Genomic DNA, 24,364 nt, shown 5'->3' on the forward strand with positions numbered 1-24,364 from the left:
AAGTATTTAAAAAATCCCACTTCTGTCTGGAACTTTATCTCACATCATGTGTTCTCTAATTTAGGCGGCCTTAACTTCCTACTGCTCTGCAATTATAGTATTCCAAAAATACCACTGAAACTTTCTCACTTTCATCAACAAATTCTTTTGGCATGGGCGCTGATTTACAAACACAATTTCTCTCCACAAAACTGTTTTATTTGGAATAACTACAATATTATTTATAAAAATAAAACTCTTTTTTTAAATAACTGGTTTAATAATGGAATAATCTTGGTTAGTCAGTTATATAGAGAAGATGGACTCTTTTATAATTACTCTGAGTTCCTCAGGAGATACAATGTACCGATAACGCCTAAAGAATTCTCAATAGTGTTCGATGCCATCCCATCTGGTCTGTCCATGTTACACAGATGCTCCCACAGTGCTCCACTACAGGTCACTCCCCCGGATGTGTTACATTCTTCTCTTGGCAATGTTTGCTTTTCCTCTCATAAGTCTATAAATACCAAAATAAGATCTCTCTTTCAGGATGCAATGGTCTCTGTTCCATCAGCCATATTTTATTGGGCCAATTTTGTAACAGATATTGAATGGAAAAAAGTTTGGACTTTACCACAAAGGTTTTTCTTGACAAACAAAATTAAAGAGATTTCCTTTAAGTTGATTCATAAGTTTTACCCTACCAAACAATATTTGTCCAAATTTATGGCTGAAATAAATGTAAATTGTACCTTCTGTCAAGAGCAACCTGAAACAGTTTCTCATCTGTTTTGGTCATGTAAATTTACATGTAAATTCTGGAAGGATTTCCACAAGTTTATTACTGACTTTGTTCTCCCTAATCTTCAACTATACTATAAGGATGCTATCTTTGGCTATTATAATTTTAAAGACAAGGACAATGATGCTTTCTTCTTTATAAATTTGGTTTTATTTTTGGCAAAATTTCATATACACAAAAGCAAAGTCCTCGGCAGAAAGCCTGAACTTCTTATATTAAAAATGGAACTTGCACAATATATAAGGACAATCTCCTCATCAAAAAACACTAAGGCTCTCAAGACTGTTAACATCTATAACCGATTGAAACTGCTAACTTGATTTTGGCTCTTGAAAACTTTTGTTTATTTATGTTCCCCTTAATTTATTTTATTTTTTGTACTCACTTTTGTCTCACTGTCCTTGTCACTCTTTCTGTTCTTCATTGTACTACCACAATGTCATCTTTTATGTGATCCCTGTTTTACTTGACTGTATGTCTAAAATGTGATAAATAAAGTTAAAAAAATAGTCTGCGTTTAATATGGCTTTTGTGTTGTTAACATGTTTAATGTTATGTATTTTCTTCTATTTGATCTCAAAAAGCTCCTAAAACAGTCAGTGATCCCTGTTGACCTCCCTCGGCTTTTATTACCGCTAATCATTTATTTAAGCTCAGTTTTTAAAACCATAGGATGTAACTGCAGCCCAGCCCATGCAGCAGTATATGAATGACTAACCTCGTATTGTGGATGGATTATCTCAGTTGTTCTCCTGGCTGAAGTTTGGTCCTTTTACAGCATCCTGCCATGCGATTACATTTGTTTCTGACCACCGAGAACACTCACGTTAACTTTTATCGAGTGGGAAAAAAGTTAGCTTGTTTATATTATGCTAACATAGCTGTGTCGCTAGCGGTCACATAGCAAATCATTATATACCAGCTAGCCCAACTTCAGTAACCCTACAAACGTCACTGCTTTTTAGTTTTCTGTCTTCATTTATGCTGGAAGTGATAACAGAGCTGTACGTTTTAATTTGTTTCCAAAACCCCGCAGTCAGGACATGCTATATTGTATTTAGATAGAAGCTAGCGAGCTAACTCCCTGCTAACTTCTAACTCCGTTAAATGTCATAAATTCCGTTTTCATGAGAGAGCGAATAAACACAGTTAAAGTAACTAAAAAGTAATTCAAACACTGCTCGTTCCCTTTGTGCATTTTGTCTCACAGTTCTGTTAGATATTTTAGTGTGAATTATTGTTTCTCTGCCAAGTACAGCACTTTATTGTAACAAGCTAGTTAGCCAATCTCAGATGAGAGCATAGGAGCATGCGTGGCTTCTCATGTGGTCCGCTATCCTTCTCTCTCCCTTGAAGGTGTTCATGCAGAAGTCCAGTAAAGTGAAGTTGCTGTACTGTTTTGTTTTTATTTTAAACAGGTATGTTGAGCTCCCTCTTTTATTTTTGTGTCATGTGAACTGGTTATATCTTCTGTTTGTTTGTGATTCATGTTCACTGTTTCAACTTACTGTAAATATGTAAAATTGCCACTGGTAAATGAAGTCTCCCTAAAGTATAATTTTGTTGATGAGGTAATTGTCACTATATGTTCACGATGCAGTGCATTTTTGTTTGTTATATATGAACTCCGGACTAAGACCACCAGGTACCGGAACAGCTTCTTCCCCACAGCTGTCAGACTCCTGAACTCTGCCTCCTGATATCTGACCCACGTTAAACTCATGGACTGAACATACACACAATGGACAACTGTACCCTCAAACACACAATAATAACATGGACTGAACCACCACTCACAACCACCAGCACTTTATATAGCCTCTGTAGAAACTATCTACACCCTCACTTATCTTAACTGCACTACTGTATAGCTCTGTGTAAATAATCATTCTGTACATTCGATAATCTTTAATCCTACAACTGTTTACAACTTGCATAGTTCCCATTTCTGTATAGCTGTATATCTCAGATTCTGTAAAGTTATTTATTTCATATTCTGTATAGTTTTTCATATTTATATCCTGTTCATAGCCTGTTCATAGCTTGTACTCACTACAGCCTGTACATACTTATAGTTATAGAATATTCACAACATACTTCATACCGTGTACATTATAACATACCATAATAGACCCATTTCTGTAATATACTCACATATCTATATTATTGCTAATATATATTGTAATATATCTATATCACTAAAGCACTTCTGGATGGATGCAAACTGCATTTCGTTGCCCTGTACCTGTGCATGTGCAATGACAATAAAGTTGAATTCTATTCTATTCTATTCTATTCTGAATATAAATACATTTTAGCAGTATTATTTGGTAATTGGATTTGTTGTGATGTTGCACCTAAGTCGCATAGAGGCCCCGCTGAGGAGAGGTGTTCATGCAGAAGTCCAGTAAAGTGAAGTTGCTGTACTGTTTTGTTTTTATTTTAAACAGTTCTGGGAGAATAAATCCACCCAGCTGGCAAAGTGAGAGCTGACTCCTCTGGTCATTCGCACAACACAACGCAGAGAACTAACGGCAATAAGAGTTGAAGGCCAGACCGGCTACATAAACACAAAAAAACTATTTTATTTTATGTGCTGGAGTGTGCAGAAAATAAGTTTAAATATTAAACAAATTTCTTCCAGTCAGAGAATGTTGCATATAATTAAATTTTTGCTTGATCCATAAAGTTAAAAGATTAAAACTAATAAAACAAGTTTTAAAAAGAGACTTTTCCATTTGATTACATTTTGTATGATGGATTATGCAGAAAAAGTAGAATTGGGCTGAAAGATCTATCGCTTTATCACCTATTCAGGTTGTAAATCATGTTTTTAAAAAGTAACTAAGTAACTAAGTAATTAATTAATTTTGAAAATAAGTAATCAGTAAAGTAACAGGATTACCTTTGGGGGGAAGTAATCAGTAATTAGTTACTGATTACTTTTTTCAAGTAACTTGACCAACACTGCTCCCTGCTACTGCAGGACTGGGGGCAGCCTGCTTGTCGCCATCGCAGGGAAAAGGGCACCATCTCCTGGGTCTGGGGCAGATTGCCCCTCTGGGGGTGATGGTTCCTGGACCTGGGTGTATAGAGTATCTTTTGGGAGTGTTAGTGTGTGTACAATGTGTTTATTCCTGTTTGTCTCCATGTTGGGCAAATGTAACTGCATATGTGTGCATGAGGATGGGTGTGATGGCATCAGCCACATTAGTTTGGTTTGCAGTTATTTCAGTAATATAATTCATTGATGTCTTCACTTAAACCTAACAGTGATATAATGAAGCGTGCACATAATAGCATTGTGTGGGTTTTCTTTTTTTTCTGTTATATTAATATGTTTGTATATAATATGTCATATCAATATGTCAACCTGGTTTGGGAAGGTGGCTGTTTCCTGTCTGGCCAAAAGGCGTGGCCAAGGGCTGAGGACTTTGAAACCACAATGCCTGCTCAGCAGGACCTTCTCAAATTATTATTTTTTGTTTGTTTGTTTTTAGGTTCAGTTGTGTTATTCTGTGCTTAGTTAGTATTGGTACTTGTTTTGTTTCCCCCCTATTGTGTGTAAATGGTGTAAATGGCCAAACTACTGTAAAGGTTACCCTTCTCTGCCTTTATGAATAGGTCAGTTTGTTGTGTGTACTTTGTTTGGTTTCAGTTTCTGGAAGTTACTTTTTGAGTAGTTATATATATATATATATATATATATATATATATATATATATATATATATATATATATATACTTTTTAGGGTGTTAAAATAATAATTAAAAAAACATTTTGAAGACATTTTTGAAGACATGCCTTTGCTGCTTGGTCCCTCCCTGTGGGAATGCACGTTTGTGTCTGTCTGTGTCTGTTCATCTGCGGCTATGTGTCAGGTTGGATCTTAGACTCCACCTCTCTGGGAACATCTCAGGCGTGGGGACCTATCTCCCCCCAACACACTTCCTGCTGGTGACTGATGATGCCATCAGCCATCGGAGCATTGTAGGCTGGGTGCACATGTATGCTACTCCCAGTGGCTGCTTGGCACCTGGTGCCTGTGGCTCGGTCAGGCCCCTTCTGGGGGATGGGGGCCCCTTGGAACTTGGGCGTACACGTCACCACAGCTCTCCTCAGCTCTTTCCAGGAGGGTGGTGCAGCTGCCCCTCCGGTCATCCTCCTTGGGCTCTCACGCTCTGTGGGCCCTCTGAATGTCTGGGGCCTGGATCTCCCCCATGCCTGCTTCATGCCCTGGGGAGCAGGGCTATGGCTCCCCACACCTACTATTAGACACTTACATGGAGAAACCTTATGAATACCAGCGCTCTCACAGAGGTGTACAAGCAAATACTCACAGATACACACATTGGTTGGCTGCTGCCTCTAAACATATCATGTGTTGTTGGTCTTGTGTGTTGCTCAGTGAGATTCAGTATTTATTATTTACTGTTACCTGTGCTTCTGTTGTTTGTGGCTGTAGTTTTCCTACTGTGCTCTTTTCATTTTGCTTGTTTGTTTTTCAGCAGTTGGCGAAGCGGATTTTTAGTGATTTTCTCTCTATCCCTCTTCTCCCCTCTTGTTCTTTCTCTCTCCTTCTGTTTACTTTACCAACTTCTCTTTTCTTCTTATTTCTCTTTCCTGTCCCCGAGTCCTGTCCGTTCTGATTGTAATAACTTGAAATAAGAATAAATAATAAAGCTTGAATAAACTATGACAATCAAGTGGACCAGTATAGCAAAAGGTCCACTTGTGGAAAACATGAGAAAAAAAATTAATTAAATGTTGATGTAATTTATTAAAACCGGAAATAAATACTTTATTGCATGTTTTCAATGAAATAAATAGACATTTAATTGTTTATCTATTTATTCATTAATTCCAGTTTCAGTTAATTATTATCATATTTTATTCATTCATTTTTGAACTCCTGGCCCTCTTTTTCTACCTTTTAAAAAAACTTATTTTTTTACTTGAGCAAAGAAGTTGAATCTGTACTTCAGCTTTTACTTGAGTATTTTTACTGCTGAACTACAGATTGTCTGTACTTTTGCCACCTCCGTTAGTGTCTGTATTATTTGTGGTGGTTTTCAGGAACTAGAAAGTTGCTGTGAAGCTAATGTGGACTCACGTCATGCTACAAGAAACAGCCCCTCTCTTCCTCAGAAAAAAATACAGATAAAATCGCTTATTTACAGACCAATGGCTGATCAGTGATCTTTGGTGACGCTCTCAGCTGAGATGCAGAAACGAAACCTAACGTTCCCTCGTGGTGCCTTCAAAGACCCCTCCTGAGGTCATGTAAAACAGAAAGCCCAGCCTTCTCGTCGGTACGCTTTCCTCCTGTCTCAAATGTGTGACTCCCGTCTCCTAACATCCTTTATATTTATGGCCATTAAATTCACGAGAGGAGAGGAGAGGAGAGGAGAGGAGAGGAGAGGAGAGGAGAGGAGAGGAGAGACACGAGCAGATGGATTCTCACTTTTACTTGTTTTCAGCGGGGCCCTGAAGGCAGCAGGAGCAGGGGTGTGTGGTTTGTGTAACTGAGGTGACAGCTTCACAGATCGGTCCACGCACTCTTTGTGTTCAGTCTGAGGAGGAGGAGGTCTCTGTTTGCTCCAACATGAGGTCAGTCTGCCAAACCTTTGATAAATAATCGGTCATTTATCACAAAGTGAACCACCTGATGGACTTTAAATCCAGCAGTAGTTTAGTTTACCTGGCGCTCAGGTGCACACAGAGGGATACAAAGTAACACAGTCCAGGAGTCTGTGAATCAGAGGAAGAGGAAAAAGTGGAGGTTATAAAATTATAAACCTGTTATGTAATAATAATAATCTGTGCTGCAGGTATCGATTATTTTAGTAATCAAATAGTCTATCAGTCAAATAAGAAATAAAATAAAATTAATAACCTCCCATACTTGGGTATCAAAATCCACACAATTTAGCCCTGATTGCTAACAACTACCTTGCATGCATGTTCGAGTCCGTGTCCCTGCTTGCCTACTTCAGTGCTCAACTCTTCAACAATATTAATTCCACATCATGAACACTGGTAACTAAAAAAACACGGGCAACTGATGCATCTTGTCAGGGTCCTGGGTTTTTTGATGAAGTGTTTTGAGTTTCCTGTGTTTTTTGTCACTTTGTGTTGTAAGTTATGTCCTCATTGTTGGTCTTTAGTTACTCCCTTAAATCTATTTTTTTTTGTGTTCCATGCCTAGTATTTCCGTCTGTGTATTTTGGTCCTTAGAGTGCTCTGCCTTATGGTTTATATCTCTGTGTTTCTTAGTTGCTCTGTCTCCACGGTGTCAAGTTCACGTCTCAGTGTTGTACTTCCTGTTTTACTTTGAAGGTCTGTCTCATGTGCGTGCATCCTGCTTTGCTTCCTTGTCTCGTCAGTTCTGATTTCTCCCAGCTGTGCCCTCCTTCTGTCTCATTCCCCTCGTTACTTCACAGTGTATTTAAGCCCTGTGTTTCTCTGAGTCAGTGTCGCGTCGTCCCTCATGCTGTGTGTTACTTGTGTGCCTCACTGTGAAGTTTAGTTTTGTATCCTTTCCTCGAGTCTGAAATAAAGCGGTGCTTTTGAGTTTATTTCCCGTGTCCCCGTGAGTTTGTGTTTGGGTCCTCTCCTGCCTGAACACAGCCGAAACATGACACATCTTACATCAATAACTAGACATTTTAACACTGGCATGTGATCAAATGAATTAAACGTTGTATCACAACATTAGCTGTCCCCCTGTGTTTGTGTCTCACTCCACATCTAAGGTTTCTTCTGGTTCCTCAGTGTGAGATTCAAACCACAGGTCTACTTCACATCACTGATTTCATTGGTTGGTCACACAAACTGAATTTTTATCAAGGAGAGGAGCTGGGAAGTGTGGGTGAGCTGGCATGAGAGTTTCTGAGTGAGGATGTTTGATCATGTGCTGGTTGTAGTGTGTCAGAGCACTGAGTGAGCCTCGGTTCAGCCAGTCCTGGTTTGATGCTCTCCCTCTGATGCTCCTCACAGCGTTTTCTTTGTGACTCTCTTACAGTGAAGATAGCAGCGCTCTGCTCAGCAGGCTGCAGCAGTTGCAGTGTCACTTCACCTGGGATCTGAAGCTGGACGTATCCCCGAAAAAACTGATCACCCGAACAGAGATCGACATAGAGTTTCATCAGAGTCCGTATAAAGGAGCCAGTTGCTTCTACAGCCTCTTGGCTTATTTCAGGTACAGTTTCTGTAGCTGTCTGATGAAAGAAAAGCTAAAGTGGATTTATTCTGCTCATTCAAATCTCAACGCTTTTATTTCTGGGACTCTGCTACAGAAGAGAAGAGCTAACATTAGCCAGAAGAAAGACAGTTTTTCTCACTGAAGTCCGTCTGACCAAAGAGAAATTTGACTGTCAAAGGAAACAGTGGTCAGAATCAGCAGGATTTATATTTGAATGATAGAGAGATAGTTTTGTTTTCAGGATCAGATCCAACCCTGAGCTGTGTTTCTTCTGCTAATGTTACCTACCAGCAGTGCTCCTGCTGCTAACACAGATGAATTTTATTTCACATTACAACGTTTTGTCTGGACTAGATATGGCTGGCTCATTTTCAACTCACTTCATAAGTTAACAATATAAATAAACAATCACCAGATTTATGCAGCATAGCAAAGCTACAGCTAGAAGAAAAACGTCAGCTTGCTTTAAGTTTACCTCATTATTTCAACCTTAATACAAACATGTAATATGAAGAGAAACATTATTGGAGTATTGGACTGAAGTTTCTGATTCTTTAAGAATCTTGATATAAATCTGATACCTGAAGTTTGTTTGGACTCTTGTTTTTTCTGGTGGAAATGCAGTAATTATCTAACCCTGGAGTCAAGAACCTCAAATAAAAACCTAAATGAATCATCAACAAGTGTTAGTTGAACCCTCAAGTCAGTTTCTTGTCAGGTGTTGTAAACACCAGATGTGGAACAGCTGTTGATGACCTGTTGGTCCTCAGGTATCTTCAGGATCAACGAGAGGAAGCGCTGAAACTTTTAAACCAATCAGAGGAGACCATCAGGGAGAGTTACGGTGATGAGAGTGAGAGGCGGCTGATTGTGACGTATGGAGACATGGCCTGGCTGAAATATCACGATGGAGACTTTGAAAAGTCAGAAAGCTACTGTCAGAGAGTCGAGGACATACTGGTATGTAAACCAATCAGATCAAACATGATGATCACTGCTGTTGAACCTCTGACGCTTCCTTCTCCGTCTGCAGGTGAAGTATCCCACTGGTTCATCAGGAAGTCTCCTCCCAGAGGTGTATGGGGAACAAGGCTGGGCCTATTTCAAGGTGTCGAGGTCTTCTATATCAAAAGCCATCGACTGTTTTCGTAAAGCACTTGAGGTACAGCCTCATGATGTTGAGTGGAACACCTGCTACGCCGTTGTCCTCTTTTGCGGAGAACAGGTCAGTTTTATGATAAGAATTTTTTATTTATTCATAAGGAACCCCATCAGCTTGAACAATAGTGGTTGCTAATCTTCCTGGGGCCCAAGCCATCAAGTATAATATAATAAAACATTATACAATAAAGATGATTGTAATACAGATGCAAAACATCCACATAATTTGGCTCTTACATCCACAATAATCGTAAAAATATAAGCATTGAGGCACAATACATGTGGGAAACAGGTCACAACATTACCCACTTACAATATTTACAATATTTATTAAAGCTATATAAATAGGCTTTTAAATGTTTTGGGTTTTTAAATTATGAATAGTCACTAGTTCTCTAATTGCATAAGGCAGTTTATTCCACTTAAAAGATGCTCTGAATGTAACAGAGTTTTTCAAAAAGTTACTTTTTGCTCCAGGAATCACTAAATTGCTAAAAATGATGTAGCATAATTATGTAGTTTATCTGGATACTGCAGCTGAGCACAGAAGAAATGTGGTGTATTTAACAGTATTGCTTTCTTTACAAATAAAAGTAAGTCATTGTTTAATTTTGCTTTTACTGGAAGGCAAAAAAGTTTATTGTGCTTTTAAAGGATACTGGTATAGTATCAACATCTTAACACTAAGGATGAAGAGTTTATTACCTTATATGGGTATATTCCTCCTCAATTCAATTCAATTCAATTCAAATTCTTTATTGTCCCACAGGGGGAAGTTAGTTTAGCAGCAGGATAAAAGTAAACAGAACAATACTATGAAATAATAATGACAATAGTGACAGAAAGTCCAAGGACAGTTATTTGCCATTAAGGAGACAAGATGCAGTGGGGATAAAAGAGACCTGGAGTCTTTTGGTCTTCCTCTGAGGTGCTCTAAAACAGCGCCCGGAAGGCAACAACTCAAACTCACTGTGAAGTGGATGGTTCAAACAATTAATAATAGAATGAGCCTTACTCAGCACATTTCTATTGTAAATGACCAAAAGTCCATCGTGCCAATGCCCTGAAATTTTGCGAGCAGTTTTTACCAGAAGTCCCAACCGATTCTTATTCTTCACCGTCGGGTTACCAAACCAGGCAGCGATACAAAAAGACATCACAGATTCGATAAAACTTCTATAAAACAAAGACAACATCTGAGAGGAGACATTAAAAGATCTCATTTTACTTAAAAAGAACAGTCTTTGTTGAACTTTTTTAGTAGTGGCATCAGCATGAGATTCAAAACACAGTTTATGGTCAAGTCAATCAGCAGCTTTAATGACAGTAGGTGATGAGCTATAAGAGGACTTCCTAAAATCGAGACAGCACCAAATGATGAGAGTAAACTTTAGGGCTCCTTCAGTGGCCTCAGTTACTTCAGCGTCAGTATATTTTTTAGAAGTTTCAATGACTAATATTTATTCAAGCAAAAGAAACTGTGGACTAACCAGTTTCTCATCTGCAGTGGGTGTTAGAAAACTTACAGGAAGATGAGGAATCCCAGGCCATCAAACAGCTCCGCTTTGCATTGGAGATCAACCCAAATAACGCTGCTCTGCAGTGCTCGCTGGGTGCAAAGCTGGCAGCCTATAAGAAATACGAAGAGGCTGAGAGTCTGGTGAAGAAAGCACTAGAAAATGATCCTGATAACCCTCATATCATCCGCCACTCAGGAAAATACTTACGTGAGCGGGTAAGTCTGCAGCTTTGGTCTTATAAATTCTTACTTCTGCTCACTGGGTCTTTGGCTTAGTAACAGCAGACCAAACAAAAGTTAGGAAATCCGTCTGTAGAGACTCATCCTCAGTTTCTTTTTAAATGTTTTCTTCATAGAAACTATTCTAACATTATTTACAGTATGTCAAGGCACCTGCAGTGTTATACTTAGAAATTAATTCAATGTTAACAACTTGGTGACAGTGAGGGAGAAGAGAACGCCAACAGACTCCAACTCTGCTTGACCCGAGGGTAAAGGTACCAGATGATCGAAGTCCAAGATTCTAGTCTGGGAATCTTCCTGGGCCCACCATTCATGCCATTAGCTTCTGTCTATAAATGAAAGCACATTCACCATCCACTTTAAGGCCTCCTCAACCATACAAGCCTTAATAGAGCATCATCAACAGCAGCCAGGTCAATAAAGACACTTTATTTAAAGGTTATAAAACCTGTCCTTGACTTTCATATGACTTCAAAAATTTGGCGTTCATTTTTGGCTCCTGGGAATTTTTAGAACAACTCTGTGATCTCTGGGGATGCTGGCTGGCTTTAGCCTTCATTTGCTTTCCTATTTTGTAATCCTGAACAGCTTGGGTGTTTTTGCTCTCCGTAATCCTGATACTGTACTGATTCAGGGACGAGAACAACCAGCCATTAAACCTGAGGTAGACAGTCAACTGTGGCGTCCACTGCTGCAAATTTGTATTAATGTTTTACAGGAAGTTTCATAAATTTCCCATGGTAAGTACAGACACACTGATTAAATTTCAAATTTATGAATATCCATCCATCCATTCATCTTCTTCCACTTATTTCAATGTGGAGGAGCAGCGGCTCTACTCTGAGCCCCTTTTGGACGGCCAAACTCCTCACCCTATCTTAAAGTGAGAGGCCAGCCACCCTTTGGACAAACCTAATTTCTGCCCCTTGTATCTGCAATCAGATTTGGTCACTAGTCAAAGTTTGCGACCATAGGTGAGGGTAGAGACGTAGATCAACTGGTAAATAAAGAGATTCGCTTTTATGCTCTCTCTTCACCACATCTGACCGGGTACAGCATCTGCATCACAGCAGCTGCAGGACCAATCCATCTGCCAATCTCCCCTCACTCGTGAACAAGACCCTGAGACACTTCAATTCCTCCACTTGGGGCAGTAATTTGTCCCTGAATCAGAGTGGGAACTCCACCCTTTTCTGGCTGAGGACCACGGCCTCTCATTTAGAGGTGCAGATTCTAATTCCTGCCACTTCACACTTGCCTGCAAACTGCTCCAGTGCAAGTTGGAGGCCAAAACCTGACGAAGCTTATAGAACTTACACTTACAAAAGCAGAGCCGAAATCCTGATCCAGCCCTAACTATATGCTTTAGCAAAAAGGAAAGTTTTAAGCCTAATCTTAATAGTAGAGATAGTGCCTGTCTCCTGATTGTCTCCTGAGCTGGGAGTCTGGGTTTGTCTGAGTGATTCCATTCGTCTTTTTTCCCCTTTCCCTCCTTTTTTTTTTCTTTTTTATAGACTTTCATGCATTTATATAAGTTGTTGATGTGAACAAGAGAGAATTTCCTTACAAATTCATTACCTTTTCAGTGTTTGCATTTATAGCTGTTAAGAGAGTTTGAACCATGCTTCTGTTATTTTTCTTCTTCTATCCTCAAATTGATCTGAATATTTGTATCTGATTAGTGTTTTTTAATCTGTTCCAGAATCGACTGGATGAGGCTATTGTTGTGTTTGAGCGAGGACTGAAAAGGGGCGATCAATTATCTTCCTTCAACTACCAGCTGGCTCTGTGCTACAAGCAGAAAATAATTGCTGAGCGTCGCAGGCGCTTCAGCAACAGAGGTACACAGAAATATACTGCATGTTGTCCTTAAATAAACACCACTCAAATCACCTTTTAATGCTCCACAGAAGAGGTGCGTAAGTGGAGGCGTATTTGTATCAGTCACCTTGAAGAATCTGTGAAGAGGAAGAGACCTTTTGTCCTGGCGTGGGCTGAACTGGCACTGCTGTGTGCAGAGGCAGGGGATATGAGCAGGTACCCGTCTAAACAAAGCTGCAGGGTTTCCTTCTTTCTTTCCTCTGGCTGTAGATTCCTCATCATCTCTTTGTTTCTCAGGGCTGAGGAGGCTTTCCAGAAGTGCTTGGAGACGTTACCAGAGGTGGAGGAGGAAAAGGATTGTCAGACTATCCATCAGCGCTGCGGTGACTTTCTTCATTATCACAAAAAAAATGAGGCTCAAGCCATCGCTCACTATACCAAGGTAAGTTTCCAGGTGCCAGACTCTGATTGGTCCTATCTGAAGAAAAAATGAAGGTGACAGGTAGCTGATCCATCAGAGGGCAAATTACACCAAGGTGAGGCAGCTGCATGTACAGTGTTAGACATGCAGCTGCCTCTTAATGTCCCACGTTTCAACCCAAGAAGAACAAATGAAAGAAGAAAAACTAACAGGCCTTGTTTGGAGGGTGGAGGTGTCGGGGCAGTAATGTGAAACATGTTACCGCTCACATCCACCACATGAACTTAGTATGGATGGATTTATCTTCCTGATAGTCTCCTGCTGTTTTCTCTCTGCAGGGGCTGCTGATACCACAGAAAAAATATAATTGGAGACAGTGTGCTAAGGTGAGCACTAGAGACATAACAAAGGTTACGTGTTATATAAACTCAGTGTTAATACTAACTCATGCGGTGTGAGCAAAACCTCATATCAAAGCTCCCTTGATGTAAATGATTTGTTCAGTACCACCTACTTGTGCTCCTGAGGACTGTTTTCAACTTACGTTTTGAAAACTACTGGTGACTGTCAGTGGTTCTGTCTTTCACTAGGCCTTGTGAGGAGATGTGGCATCCATCCCACATTGGATGGAACTCCTTTCATTTCAAAAAGTCTGGCCAAATTTATGAAAACACCCCAAGTCACTATCCAGAGTTGCAGTCTTACACACCTCTCTATAGCTTTTCTCCTTCTGTTGTCCCCCGAAAACTCTTAGAAACATTTTAAGCTGGTAATCAGGCCCCATCTTATCTTAAAGACCTTATAGTACCATATCACCCCATTAGAGCAATTCAACCTCAGACTGCGGGCTTACCTGTGGTGCCTATACTATTTAAATGTAGGATGGGAGGTAGATCCTTTAGCCTCCATAGTTCAAATTTCAAAATGTCGCTTTTTTTAATTAAAGCATAATGTAATGTTTTCTCCCACTAAAAACGTTACATCCAGATGAACAGAATCTACTACTTTGGAACATAAATTAATATTTCATTGTTCCTCTATTTTTTTCCCACAGAAACTGAAGCAGATCGCTGACAGGCGTCTGGCAAAGAATCGGGGTGATGGTGAAGCTCTCGCTCTGCTGGGTCAGGTGGCCAGAGCTGAGGGCGACAGGAAGAGAGCTGCTTTTTTTTATGAGAAAGCTCTGAACTGTGACAAGGACAATGAAGAGTACCTGTCTGCTCTGTGCGAGCTGCGCCTGGAGCTGCAGGGATCATCCTCTGATTAATCAGGATCACTGCAAAAACTGGCTATAACTACAATCTTACAAGGAGCCAAAAAGTATTTTAATTTTGTTTTGGGAGTGACACACTCAGAGAGAGCAGGATGGAATTCGTCTTTTACAATATGTATTCTATCTCTTAGCTTCTAAATCATAAAATGTGTTATTTGCATATGTATCTTTTTTTTGTTGTGTTCATATATCTTGGAGAAAAATGTTAAATGTTGCTCAATTTTTATCAGAAGAGTATTCAAAAACGATAAATAGGAAAGTTAGGAGAACTCAAATGAAAGTTTAAGTGTAGAAAGGAAAATCATGTCGAAATACTTTTTTGCAGAATATGACTAATGCTGATTAATTCATAAGAATAAGAGAAAATTTCCACCCTTTAACTGCAGCCAGAAGGTGGCAGCACATCTCCTTTCTTCTTAGCTTTCGTGTTAACCCAGACTGAACCAGTCTGCTAAGCTCATTCATGATGATTTACATGTTTGATTTGTGTTACGTCCCCTGGCTAGGGGGGTGTGAAAGGATGAACATAAAGGTAAATAGTGAAGGAGGAGCCATGTGAAGGTTGGCTACAATAGTCCGGTGAAGTCCACCGACTTCACCGACAATGTCCAGAAACTTACCCTGGACCCAGATGAAACCATGGTGTCCTTTGATGTTCCTCTTCACTTGCATACCCACCATAGAGGCCGTGGAGACTGTCAGAAAACGACTACAAGAAGACAGCTCCTTAGAAGACAGGACTTCCCACCCGATCAGATTTGCACACTGTTAGACCTCTGCCTCACCACTACATACTTCAAATACAACGAGGGTTTCTACAGACAAAAACATGGCTGTGCCATGGGCTCCCCCGTGTCACCTATTGTAGCCAACCTTTACATGGAGGAAGTGGAAAGGAAGGCTCTTGGCTCTTTTAAAGGGAGAGTACCCAGCCACTGGTACAGATATGTGGACGACACCTGGGTCAAAATCAAGACACAAGAAGTGGAATCTTTCACTGCGCACATTAACGCCGTGGATAAAAACATCAAGTTCACCAGGGAAGACACAAAGGACAACTGTTTGCCTTTCCTGGACTGCGCTGTGCACATCGAAGAGAACGGCAACCTCAACATCGAGGTTTACCATTGAATGTTTTGATTATGAATAATGTGGCCTCCACCTAAAACAAAGCTCCACTGTTGGCTGTTTGCTCTTTGGCAGCCGTTCATCAAGTTTTCCATGAGAAGAGACATACAGCAGCTGAGAGGTTTAATTTCCGTTAGACAGTCGAGAGCCCACTCTGACATTCCTGTGTTTCTTCACAGCAGTGGATTATTGCAACATATTTACAGGACAGACTGAAGACTTCTTATAAGCATGAATAAAGAGAACAAAAGAAAAACAAATAGGTGCCCAACTTGAAAATAATAAATAAATCTAAAAGTTTTTCTTTTATTTGTATATTTTGAAAGAAAAAAAACGTTCCATGTTGGGTTTTTTTTTAAGAGAATAATATTCACACGCATTCAGATAACACAGGATTAGGACTGCCTGTTAATCAAACTCCCAACTCATGAAGAACATGGCTGACTGAGAAGTCTCCTCTCCTGTCTCTCCGGATTACTTCCCACATTCTAAGGCATGTTACACTGGTCTGTCCTGTTTGTAACCCACCTCCCTACATCAACCACTGCAGGGTTATGGGGTTCTGCCTGGTGCAGAACTATTTCCTCATTTGTTTCCTGGTTTAATTCTGTTTTTTGTTTGCTTTTAATCCTCCTGTAAATATGATGCACTAACTCACTACTTTAAAGAACAAAATGAATTAAAAAACTGGACTGTTGCCTGTTTAACAGAGATTTATTTTTGTCTCTTCTCACAGCAATCCCGCTGAATCAGCACCAAAGAACACACAGCAAACCCTCTGAGCTTTGCTTCAGGCTATCATGTTATTCATTATTAGAGCAACCAGTGATAACAATCTGATGTGTGTTTACTTAAACTCGGTAAAAGGATTCCTGCCAGCTCTGTGCTGACTTCTGATAAACCTTCTTTAACTAGAATTTAAAGATGTTTGTGTCATGTTTCAGCTGTGTGCAGGCAGGGATTGGACCCAAACACAAACTCACTGACACAAAGAATAAACTCAAAAAGCCACAGCCACTACTATGGATGATTTTTAATGAATTTTTGAAATTTACATAATTGTAGTGTATTGGCTGTATTGAATTGAATATAAATGTCCTCTAATTTCTGAGGAATATTACAGTGAATATGGATGAAACTTGGCACACAGGTACAGTAGGTGTCCCAGAGAAGGAATGGGTTGAAAGTTGGACCTCAACTACTAAGGATGATTTTTAATGAATTACTGAAATTTCCATAATTGTAGTGTATTGGCTGTATTGCGTTGAATATAGGTTGAATATAGGTTTCTTGTAATTTCTGAGGAATTTTACAGTAAAATTAATTTCTGACATTTCCATAATTGTATTGACTGTATTGGGCTGTTCCATTGTAATTTGTGTGCGCGCGTGCGCGTGTGACTGTCCGCGCGCGCACGTGTGCGCGGGTCTAAGCTTTCAATCGGCATATAAAGCGAAAAGTCGCTACCGTACAGACTAGTGTAAAAGCGCAAGGAAATTTATGCGGCGGATAAGAGGCGGCTGGCTTGACCGCGGCTCACAAATGACGGCTCACTTTACCGCGGTTCGTTCCAACCCCTCCCTTTATCTTGGCTGAAAGAAAAAGAAACACGCACTTTCCTTCCTTCTTTCATTCAAACGTTAGCTCTAGATGCAAGTTTATTTGAAAATCTGAATTTATCAGTAGATTAGCCGAATAAAAACTAATTTGGAACACCATTTATAGAAAACAGGAAACAAAACTGTGTGATCAGCAAATCTATGCGCTGAAATGGATGTTTGGATAACTGCGTCACAGTTGTGGATTTTGTTTTCTATCTACCCCCTGAAGTTTACTTCTGCAGGTGAGATATGTGCTAATAATGCTTTCGATTATGCTCAGCGAGTTCTGACTTGATGACATGTTTTTAATGAGTTTTTGCTGCCTTTTATTAGTGAGCACTTGACATATTTTACCGACATAACCAACCAGGTGGTTACTGACGTCTATTCATTCATTCATTTGCTGATCAGAGTATACACATGGTCATAAATCAGTGGGTCCATTCAAATAGTTATGATGCTTCCTGTGGAGAGAACAGAAACTACGTCCGTGGCAGTTTTCTCCTAATCTTAGGGAGCTTCATTATTCCTTTTTTGCGCAGTTTAGCACAGGATGCACAGCAACGCAGCCCCCCCTGCTTACGCGGAATAGAATAAAATAGAATGGAAAGCACCTTTATTATCCCATAAATTAGAAATTTATAGTCGTTGAAAGTAGTCCTATATACATAAGCAACCGAAATTCATATACACAGATAAAAATGTAGGTAGATTTGTACACAAGTGTGGGTGGTGTATGAATGCTCTTGGGGAAATATACAGTGTACAAACAAGCTGTTAACAAGCAATTACAAAAAAACTGCTTAGCTTAGACAACATCCTCTCTCCCCAACCTGCTCGATGGACTTCAGTGGACAGTCCAGCACAGAGCTGGCCCTCCTGACCAGTTTGTTGAGTTTTCCCCGTCCCTCCGCTCCACCACTCCAGCAGACCACATTGTAATAGATAGCTGACGCCACTGCAGTGTCATAAAATGACCTTAGGAGTGTCCTGTTCACCCCGAAGGATCTCAGCTGCCGCAGCAGGTGGAGACAACGTAGCCCCTTTTTGTAAAGTGTATTTGTGTTCGTGGACCAGTCCAGTTTGTTATTGAGGTGAACATCCAGGTATTTGTACTCCTCCACTGTTTCAGTGTCCAAACCCTGGATGTTCACTGGTGTAATAGGGGATGGCTTCTTGGTGAAGTCAATCACCATCTCCTTCGTCTTCCTGGCATTGATGTGAAGATGGTTCTGTTCACACCAGTTGACGAAGTCATTGATGACCCCCCCATCCCTGTATTTCAGTTCGTTTCCCTCCGACACCCGCCTATGTTGTTCAGTTTATTAATGGACGTATTAAGAATAGGAACTAGATGTATAACTTCGATATTAAATAACATTTAATACTTGTGTGGTGGTTTGACCAGTGTGCATAACTCCAGTGTCTTCTGATTGGCTGCTTTAGAAGTGAACATTTATACTTGGATCCCTTTAACCTCTTTGCTCTGTGTTGTTTCCTCATTCAGACCAGAAAAACATCACAGCTCAGCCTAAAGAGGACGTTATTCTGACATGTCGAGCTCCAAACAAAAACCCCATGATTGTAGAGTGGAGCAGAGCTGACCTGGGAAATGAATATGTCTTTGTGCACTGGAACAGTAAAGATGTTCCAGATGAGCAGCATCCATCTTTTAAGGATCGGGTGGATCTGCAGGACAGACAGATGAAGGACGGAGACGTGTCTTTGATTCTGAAGGATGTGACGATTAATGATGCAGGAACGTACGAGTGTCATGTCTTCATGGAAGAAACACGCTCATGGAAGTCCATCACCATCATCACCCTGAGAGTTGTTGATCCTCCAGGTGAGTGAGTAGAGTTGAGTGTGTGTGTGATCAGAGGTGAAGCTGCTTCCTGGTTGTTGATGTTTGTTTCTAAAGATGTTGTTGATGAGACTTTGTAGAAAGCAGCTGGTCTGAGTGATGTGATCAGAGTGCAGTAGATAATGTCTGACAGCAGTTTGAAGAGGAAATGGATTCTGTTCTGTTCTTCACTCATCCCCTACCTGACAGCTGACACCTCACACCTGTTTCTCACCTGCAGGTCAGACAGGAGGACACACAGAGGATGGAGGAAAGAAGGATGGAGGGAAGGAGGCTGGAGGAGAGAAGAGTCGATCTGTTGGACTAATAGCTGATCTGGTAGTTCCCGCTGTGCTTCTTGTTGCTGTTGTTTCTGGATTTTTGATCTACAGAATACATAAGAAGCAGGATCAGGATTCATACCAGCCTCCTGTTGTAATGCACCATGTTTGAAATGTCTCAGAGCTTTTCCAAATGAGCTCTCAGTCTCCTGGTTTTGCGTCAATTTCCCATCGTTGTCACTCAGCACAGTAAAAAAACAGATCTGAGGACGTGTTTGTCATGAAAGGAGCCCAACATTTGGTTTTCAGGGTTTTTATAAAGGGGATTTATTTCTGTGAATGAAAAACTGACTGAAATCCTGGATTCTGTTCTGTTCTTCACTCACCACCAGCTCACACCTTCTTCTCACCTGCACGTCCTCCAGGAGGACATGGAGGGTTTGTGGCACTGGTAGTGAGTCTGTCAGTTTTGGTGTGTTTGTTCTTGTACCTAATGATTTGATCTGTAAAAGAAGAAAAGGGAATGGTGCTGAATATGTGATTCCTGCTTCTCAGAGATCCTGTTAAAGTCTAAAGACATTGGGAGGGTTTCACATTGTTTGGAGCAGGGAAACAGGTACTAATGGTGCAATACTGACTGATGTGTTTGTGGATATGAACTCGTACACATGAACATACCTCAGGTTCATATCTGCAAATTCATGTCCCAGGGCACAAACTTTACATTTAAAGCTTTTAAAGAGTGAAAATTTTACATTTGGACATCTGTGGGGTTGGTGATGGGCGGAATCATTTCACAGTTTTCTACAATTATTAATTAAAAATGCATCACTTTAAGCATTAAATCTATTAGGTTAGATGAGGTTTTGGGATAAAATCGTTTACACTCTTTAAGCTCTGTTTCTTGGTTGTCATGGTGATGCATCCTTGGCAAGATAAATGAAAAATATATATAATATAAAGTCATCGTGTTGACTGTCATGAACATTTTTATAACTCCCTCTTTACAAGCGTTACTGTTAATTTCCTAAATTTACACAAACAGGGATTTTAGACTGTAAAAGTGAATTTTGCTCAGCTAAAATTACAATTTTTGTTTTATGAAAACTGAAGTAAATGCAGCAGTGACTGGAAAATGACCTGTTCTACAAAATAGACCATCTCAGTACCACTGACTTTATGGTATTTTTTTTTTATTTGTTTATTTATTTCCTTCAGCAGGTACTTGAACTTCCTTCAGTGGAAAATGGAAACAGAAGTGTTACAACAACCTGTGTTTTACATTTCTTATTTGTGAAACTTTGCTTTTTTTTCTGTGTAAACCAACAATTTGACAAAGTAATTTAATAATTTAAATGCTGTGATCTGTATAAAGAACACTGTTGCTGTTTGTGCATGTGTCAAGTCAACCATGAAATCCTGATGGCATCAGAGTAAAACAGCTGGTTTAGATTTCATTTGTTTGTTTCTCACCTCTCCTCCAGGTGTCTTTTTTTTCTGCTCAGTGTTCTGGAGGAAAGTGTGCAAGGAAGGAGGAATGTTGTGCGACATGTGTTGATTTGATCACTTACAGTTTCACTCATGTACTGTCTGTGTTCACCTGTTTACATTTTGTGTTAATGTGTTGGTCTTAAGTAAAACTAAGATGTAACACTGAATTGATTGACAATTTATACTTTATATTTTAAAAAACAGTCAAATGAAGTGGGGACATTTTTTACCCCTGAGGACCACAGGTGTGATTATGTGCTGCCATTTAAAAAATTTAAATGGTTCAAAAAAACATTCTCACTAAAGTTCAACATACAGCACTCTGTAGTTATTCAGATAGTCAAAATTATCTAAACAATTAAATATTTAATTTTCTTGTTTTATTTTCACTTAAAAAACAGGGTGTATTTTTTGTAAACAAGGTCTGGTGGCCCTAAAATGTAAAATGTTGGGTACATTTTGTGTTAATGTGTTGGTCTTAAGTAACCCTAAGATGTAACACTGAATTGATTGACAATTTATACTTTATACTTTAAAAAACACTGAAGTGGGGACATTTTTGACCTCTGAGGACCACAGGTGTATGGAAATCGGGAGGACATTACGAGGGTTAATGATACATCAACCACTACCCGACTGTTATGGGGTTCTGCCTGGTTCAGAACTTTTCCCTCATTTGTTTCCTGGTTTAATTCTGTTATTTGTTTGATTTTAATCCTCCTGTAAATATGATGCACCAACTCACTGCTGTGAGGGAACCAAAGAAATAAAAAACTGGACTGTTGCCTGTTTAACAGAGATTTATTTTTGCCTCTTCTCACAGCAATCCTGCTGAATCAGCACCAAAGAACACACAGCAAACCCTCTGAGCTTTGCTTCAGGTCATCATGTTATTCATAATCAGAGCGATCAGTGAGAAAAATCTGATGTGTGTTTACTTAAACTCAGTAAAGGCTTCTTCTCACTTATGTACATCTTTAAAGCAGAGGTTGTATAGCACACGCTGGATGCTGACATTTATCACACTGTGATGTTTGTTATCAGAGGATCATTCTGCACAAACCCCTCCAGTGTGTCTAAGGCCCACTGAGGAGCTCAGAAAGGACACAAGGAGAGAGGGGTCAAGGAAACAGTCTCAACAGAACGAGACATCGGCGTCTCAGAGCTTCATTTTAAACTGTGGTAGTTAAATTACAACTACAAACAGTGCTCCAGAACCATCATATAAATGAGAAATTCTTCAGCATGAAGTACTAAGATTGATTTTCAGGTAACAGGCAGGAAGACGGCGGAGACCAGGAGGCACAAATTAAAAAGAGTCCTCAGTTTTCCACCCCTGTGCAACAACAGCCAATCAAACAGAAGCAGGAAACATATGAACCAATCATGTTGCACTAAATCTTCAGATTCAACTGATGATTCTGTGTGTGTAGTTTTTCTGTCCCTGTGAAGTTAAAAAATGAAAGTCATGTCTCTCTCCCCATTCACCTGTTGAATGATGTTAAAATAACCACCCAGATTACATCATTTATTTACAGATTGTCTCAGTGAAATTTAGATTTATCTGTAAATTCTGTAAAGATAATTAAATAAGGCTCACACTTAAACGTGTGTGTTTTAGTGCTTTGCCCTGTTTAAGGCTGACCACTACACTTTTCATAGTGAATATAAATCTGTTATAAAAATGTGGAATTTGAGCTAGTATTGTTAGAATGTAAACAGCAGAGAAAAAGAAAAAGATCATTTTATAGAGATGAAACAGATGTTTGTAGCTGTGGGTGTTTGGACTTTTAAAGCACTTTTAAGAAAGTTAATGTTCAATTTTAGAGAACGACTGGATGGTTCGAGTAACAGTATAATTTTAGCACTTACAGATCCGACAGTGAGTGGTTCCCGTTACTCATCCAGTCTGAGAAAGCAGTGGTTGAAGTGTTTGTGTATTTATTGATTTATTTTAAGTAATTGTGCTTTATGTATATTATGGTTTTATATTTTTTACAAATGCTTTATATACTTATTTATATACATATATATATTTAATGGTTTATACCTTGTGTTGGGGGGGGGGTGTTGTGTGTGTGTTTCTGTCTTGTTTTTATGGACATGAAGTCTGCCAATAAAGATTGAATTGAATTGATAAATCCCAAAAAGTTGATTCTGTTCATCTGGACGTTTCAGTGAAAAAAAAACACTCATCCAAGTGACTTCTGCAGTGAAACAGGATATAAATAAAAGGGATGAGTTCTTCAAAGAGTCCTCCTACTTCCAGGCCTCCTTCTGACACACTGCTCTCCTCTACATAAGCAGCCTTTAGAAGTTAAATCTATCAGTTAAAAAACCACAACCAACAGGTGGCAGCACACCACTCTCCTCAGTAATACCCCACGATAACAGCCACAAAAAGGCCAATACTCCACTTTAAGACCTGTTTCTGTTTGCTCAGTTGTTTAAAATAACAGGACCTCCAACTGTTCTTCTGCTACTGTTTCTCAGAGTGCTCCACCTCCATCAGTCTGTTCTGAATTTTGTTTTAACCTCTTTCAGACCAGAAAACCATCACAGCTGATTGTGGATGCCACTTTAACACGTTGAGCTCAAAAAAATAGGATGGATGTGTCCTTGTATATGAGATGAGCATTTGGATCCAGAAAACCAGCATCCAAGTTTCTTTGATTCAGAGCTAGTGGTGCCACGTGATGCTGTGAAGGCTGAATCTGAGCCTGTGGGTGCTGCAAAGCTTCCTTTAATAAGGAATACGATTTTTTTTTCTCTGTATGTATTATTGTAGGGTCTACTTTACAATATAACACACCTTGAGGTGACTGTTGTTATGATTTGATGCTGTATAAATAAAAAACTGACACATTGAATGTATAAGAGAACACGGCAGGAAGTCTACTGAGATCTGAAAACAGTCCAGAGGTGGCTGAGGTGATGATCTTGAATGTGAGATGAGCCGAGAAGGTTTCTGATCTTTACATATCCAGTTCAGAACTTTTCACAACTCATATAATAATGGAATATAACCATTATGATAAAGATTTGTATGTGTTTTAAATAAATATTATGGCTACACTATGATCACAAATTAGATTTAAAAGTGCAAAATAAAAGCTTAAAGGAGTTAATAAAGTGCTTAATTAGCTGTGAGACCCTGCTAACTGTGGCCCCATTATAATGCACTGTCTGAAGTGATTTACTCTACGTCTGTGTCCTCCACCTCTCTACTTGCTAAAAGCTCCACTACGCTCACCTGCTGTTCTCCACCTGCCGCCTGTTCTCATCGTAAAGCTCTGCAGAAAAGTGCACAGAATACATTTCAGATCAGCTCTTTAATGTTCATAAGAGTCACTGTGTTTTGATGACTTCGGTTTTGAATAAATAAAGCAACACAGACAATAACAAGAATCTGCAACAATAACTATAACTAAAAAGTATGTTTCCTTGTCTCTTCTATCCTTGCCTCCTCTGTCCTTGTTATTATCTTCAGTGCATCAGAAGACAAAGCTCCGGTTAGCTCTGAGCTCACAATCCTCCACTGAGAAGAGAGTGAAATTCAAGGTCACATGACTGAAACTGTCATGTGGACCAAA

At 39.6% G+C, this 24,364-nt stretch overlaps 2 protein-coding genes across 6 annotated transcripts in view; both read left to right on the top strand.

The window, feature by feature from the left end:
- The window catches only part of LOC120722460 (interferon-induced protein with tetratricopeptide repeats 1-like), an 80,471-nt gene extending 65,878 nt beyond the window's left edge, over nucleotides 1-14,593 (top strand). The window contains exons 1-10 of one of the 4 annotated variants that reach the window (XM_040013480.1): nucleotides 6,004-6,395; nucleotides 7,810-7,986; nucleotides 8,760-8,949; nucleotides 9,023-9,214; nucleotides 10,679-10,885; nucleotides 12,615-12,753; nucleotides 12,823-12,949; nucleotides 13,031-13,175; nucleotides 13,493-13,540; nucleotides 14,209-14,593. In XM_040013480.1, the coding sequence (XP_039869414.1) occupies nucleotides 6,391-6,395; nucleotides 7,810-7,986; nucleotides 8,760-8,949; nucleotides 9,023-9,214; nucleotides 10,679-10,885; nucleotides 12,615-12,753; nucleotides 12,823-12,949; nucleotides 13,031-13,175; nucleotides 13,493-13,540; nucleotides 14,209-14,421 (1,443 nt within the window). In that variant the 5' untranslated portion in view covers nucleotides 6,004-6,390 and the 3' untranslated portion in view covers nucleotides 14,422-14,593. Of the gene's footprint in view, nucleotides 1-6,003; nucleotides 6,396-7,809; nucleotides 7,987-8,759; nucleotides 8,950-9,022; nucleotides 9,215-10,657; nucleotides 10,886-12,614; nucleotides 12,754-12,822; nucleotides 12,950-13,030; nucleotides 13,176-13,492; nucleotides 13,541-14,208 lie in introns of those variants that run through there. The other 3 variants (XM_040013477.1, XM_040013475.1, XM_040013476.1) reach the window with 3 other exon arrangements.
- Nucleotides 14,594-17,124: 2,531 nt separating this feature from the next.
- On the top strand, nucleotides 17,125-23,491 carry LOC120722468 (butyrophilin-like protein 10). 2 transcript variants are annotated; one of them, XM_040013496.1, is made up of 3 exons: nucleotides 17,125-17,398; nucleotides 18,664-19,002; nucleotides 23,316-23,491. In XM_040013496.1, the coding sequence occupies exons 1-3, from the start codon at nucleotides 17,326-17,328 to the stop codon at nucleotides 23,375-23,377; spliced, it is 474 nt and encodes a 157-aa protein (XP_039869430.1). In that variant the 5' UTR covers nucleotides 17,125-17,325; the 3' UTR covers nucleotides 23,378-23,491. The 2 variants fall into 2 exon arrangements, with proteins under 2 accessions (XP_039869430.1, XP_039869429.1); XM_040013495.1 differs by lacking the exon at nucleotides 23,316-23,491 and adding an exon at nucleotides 19,241-19,791 and having other exon boundaries at nucleotides 17,171-17,398.
- The last annotated feature ends 873 nt before the right edge of the window (nucleotides 23,492-24,364 follow it).

Source organism: Simochromis diagramma, unplaced genomic scaffold (assembly GCF_900408965.1).
Source record: "Simochromis diagramma unplaced genomic scaffold, fSimDia1.1 OVJJ01000640.1, whole genome shotgun sequence".
NCBI classification, from domain to species: domain Eukaryota; kingdom Metazoa; phylum Chordata; class Actinopteri; order Cichliformes; family Cichlidae; genus Simochromis; species Simochromis diagramma.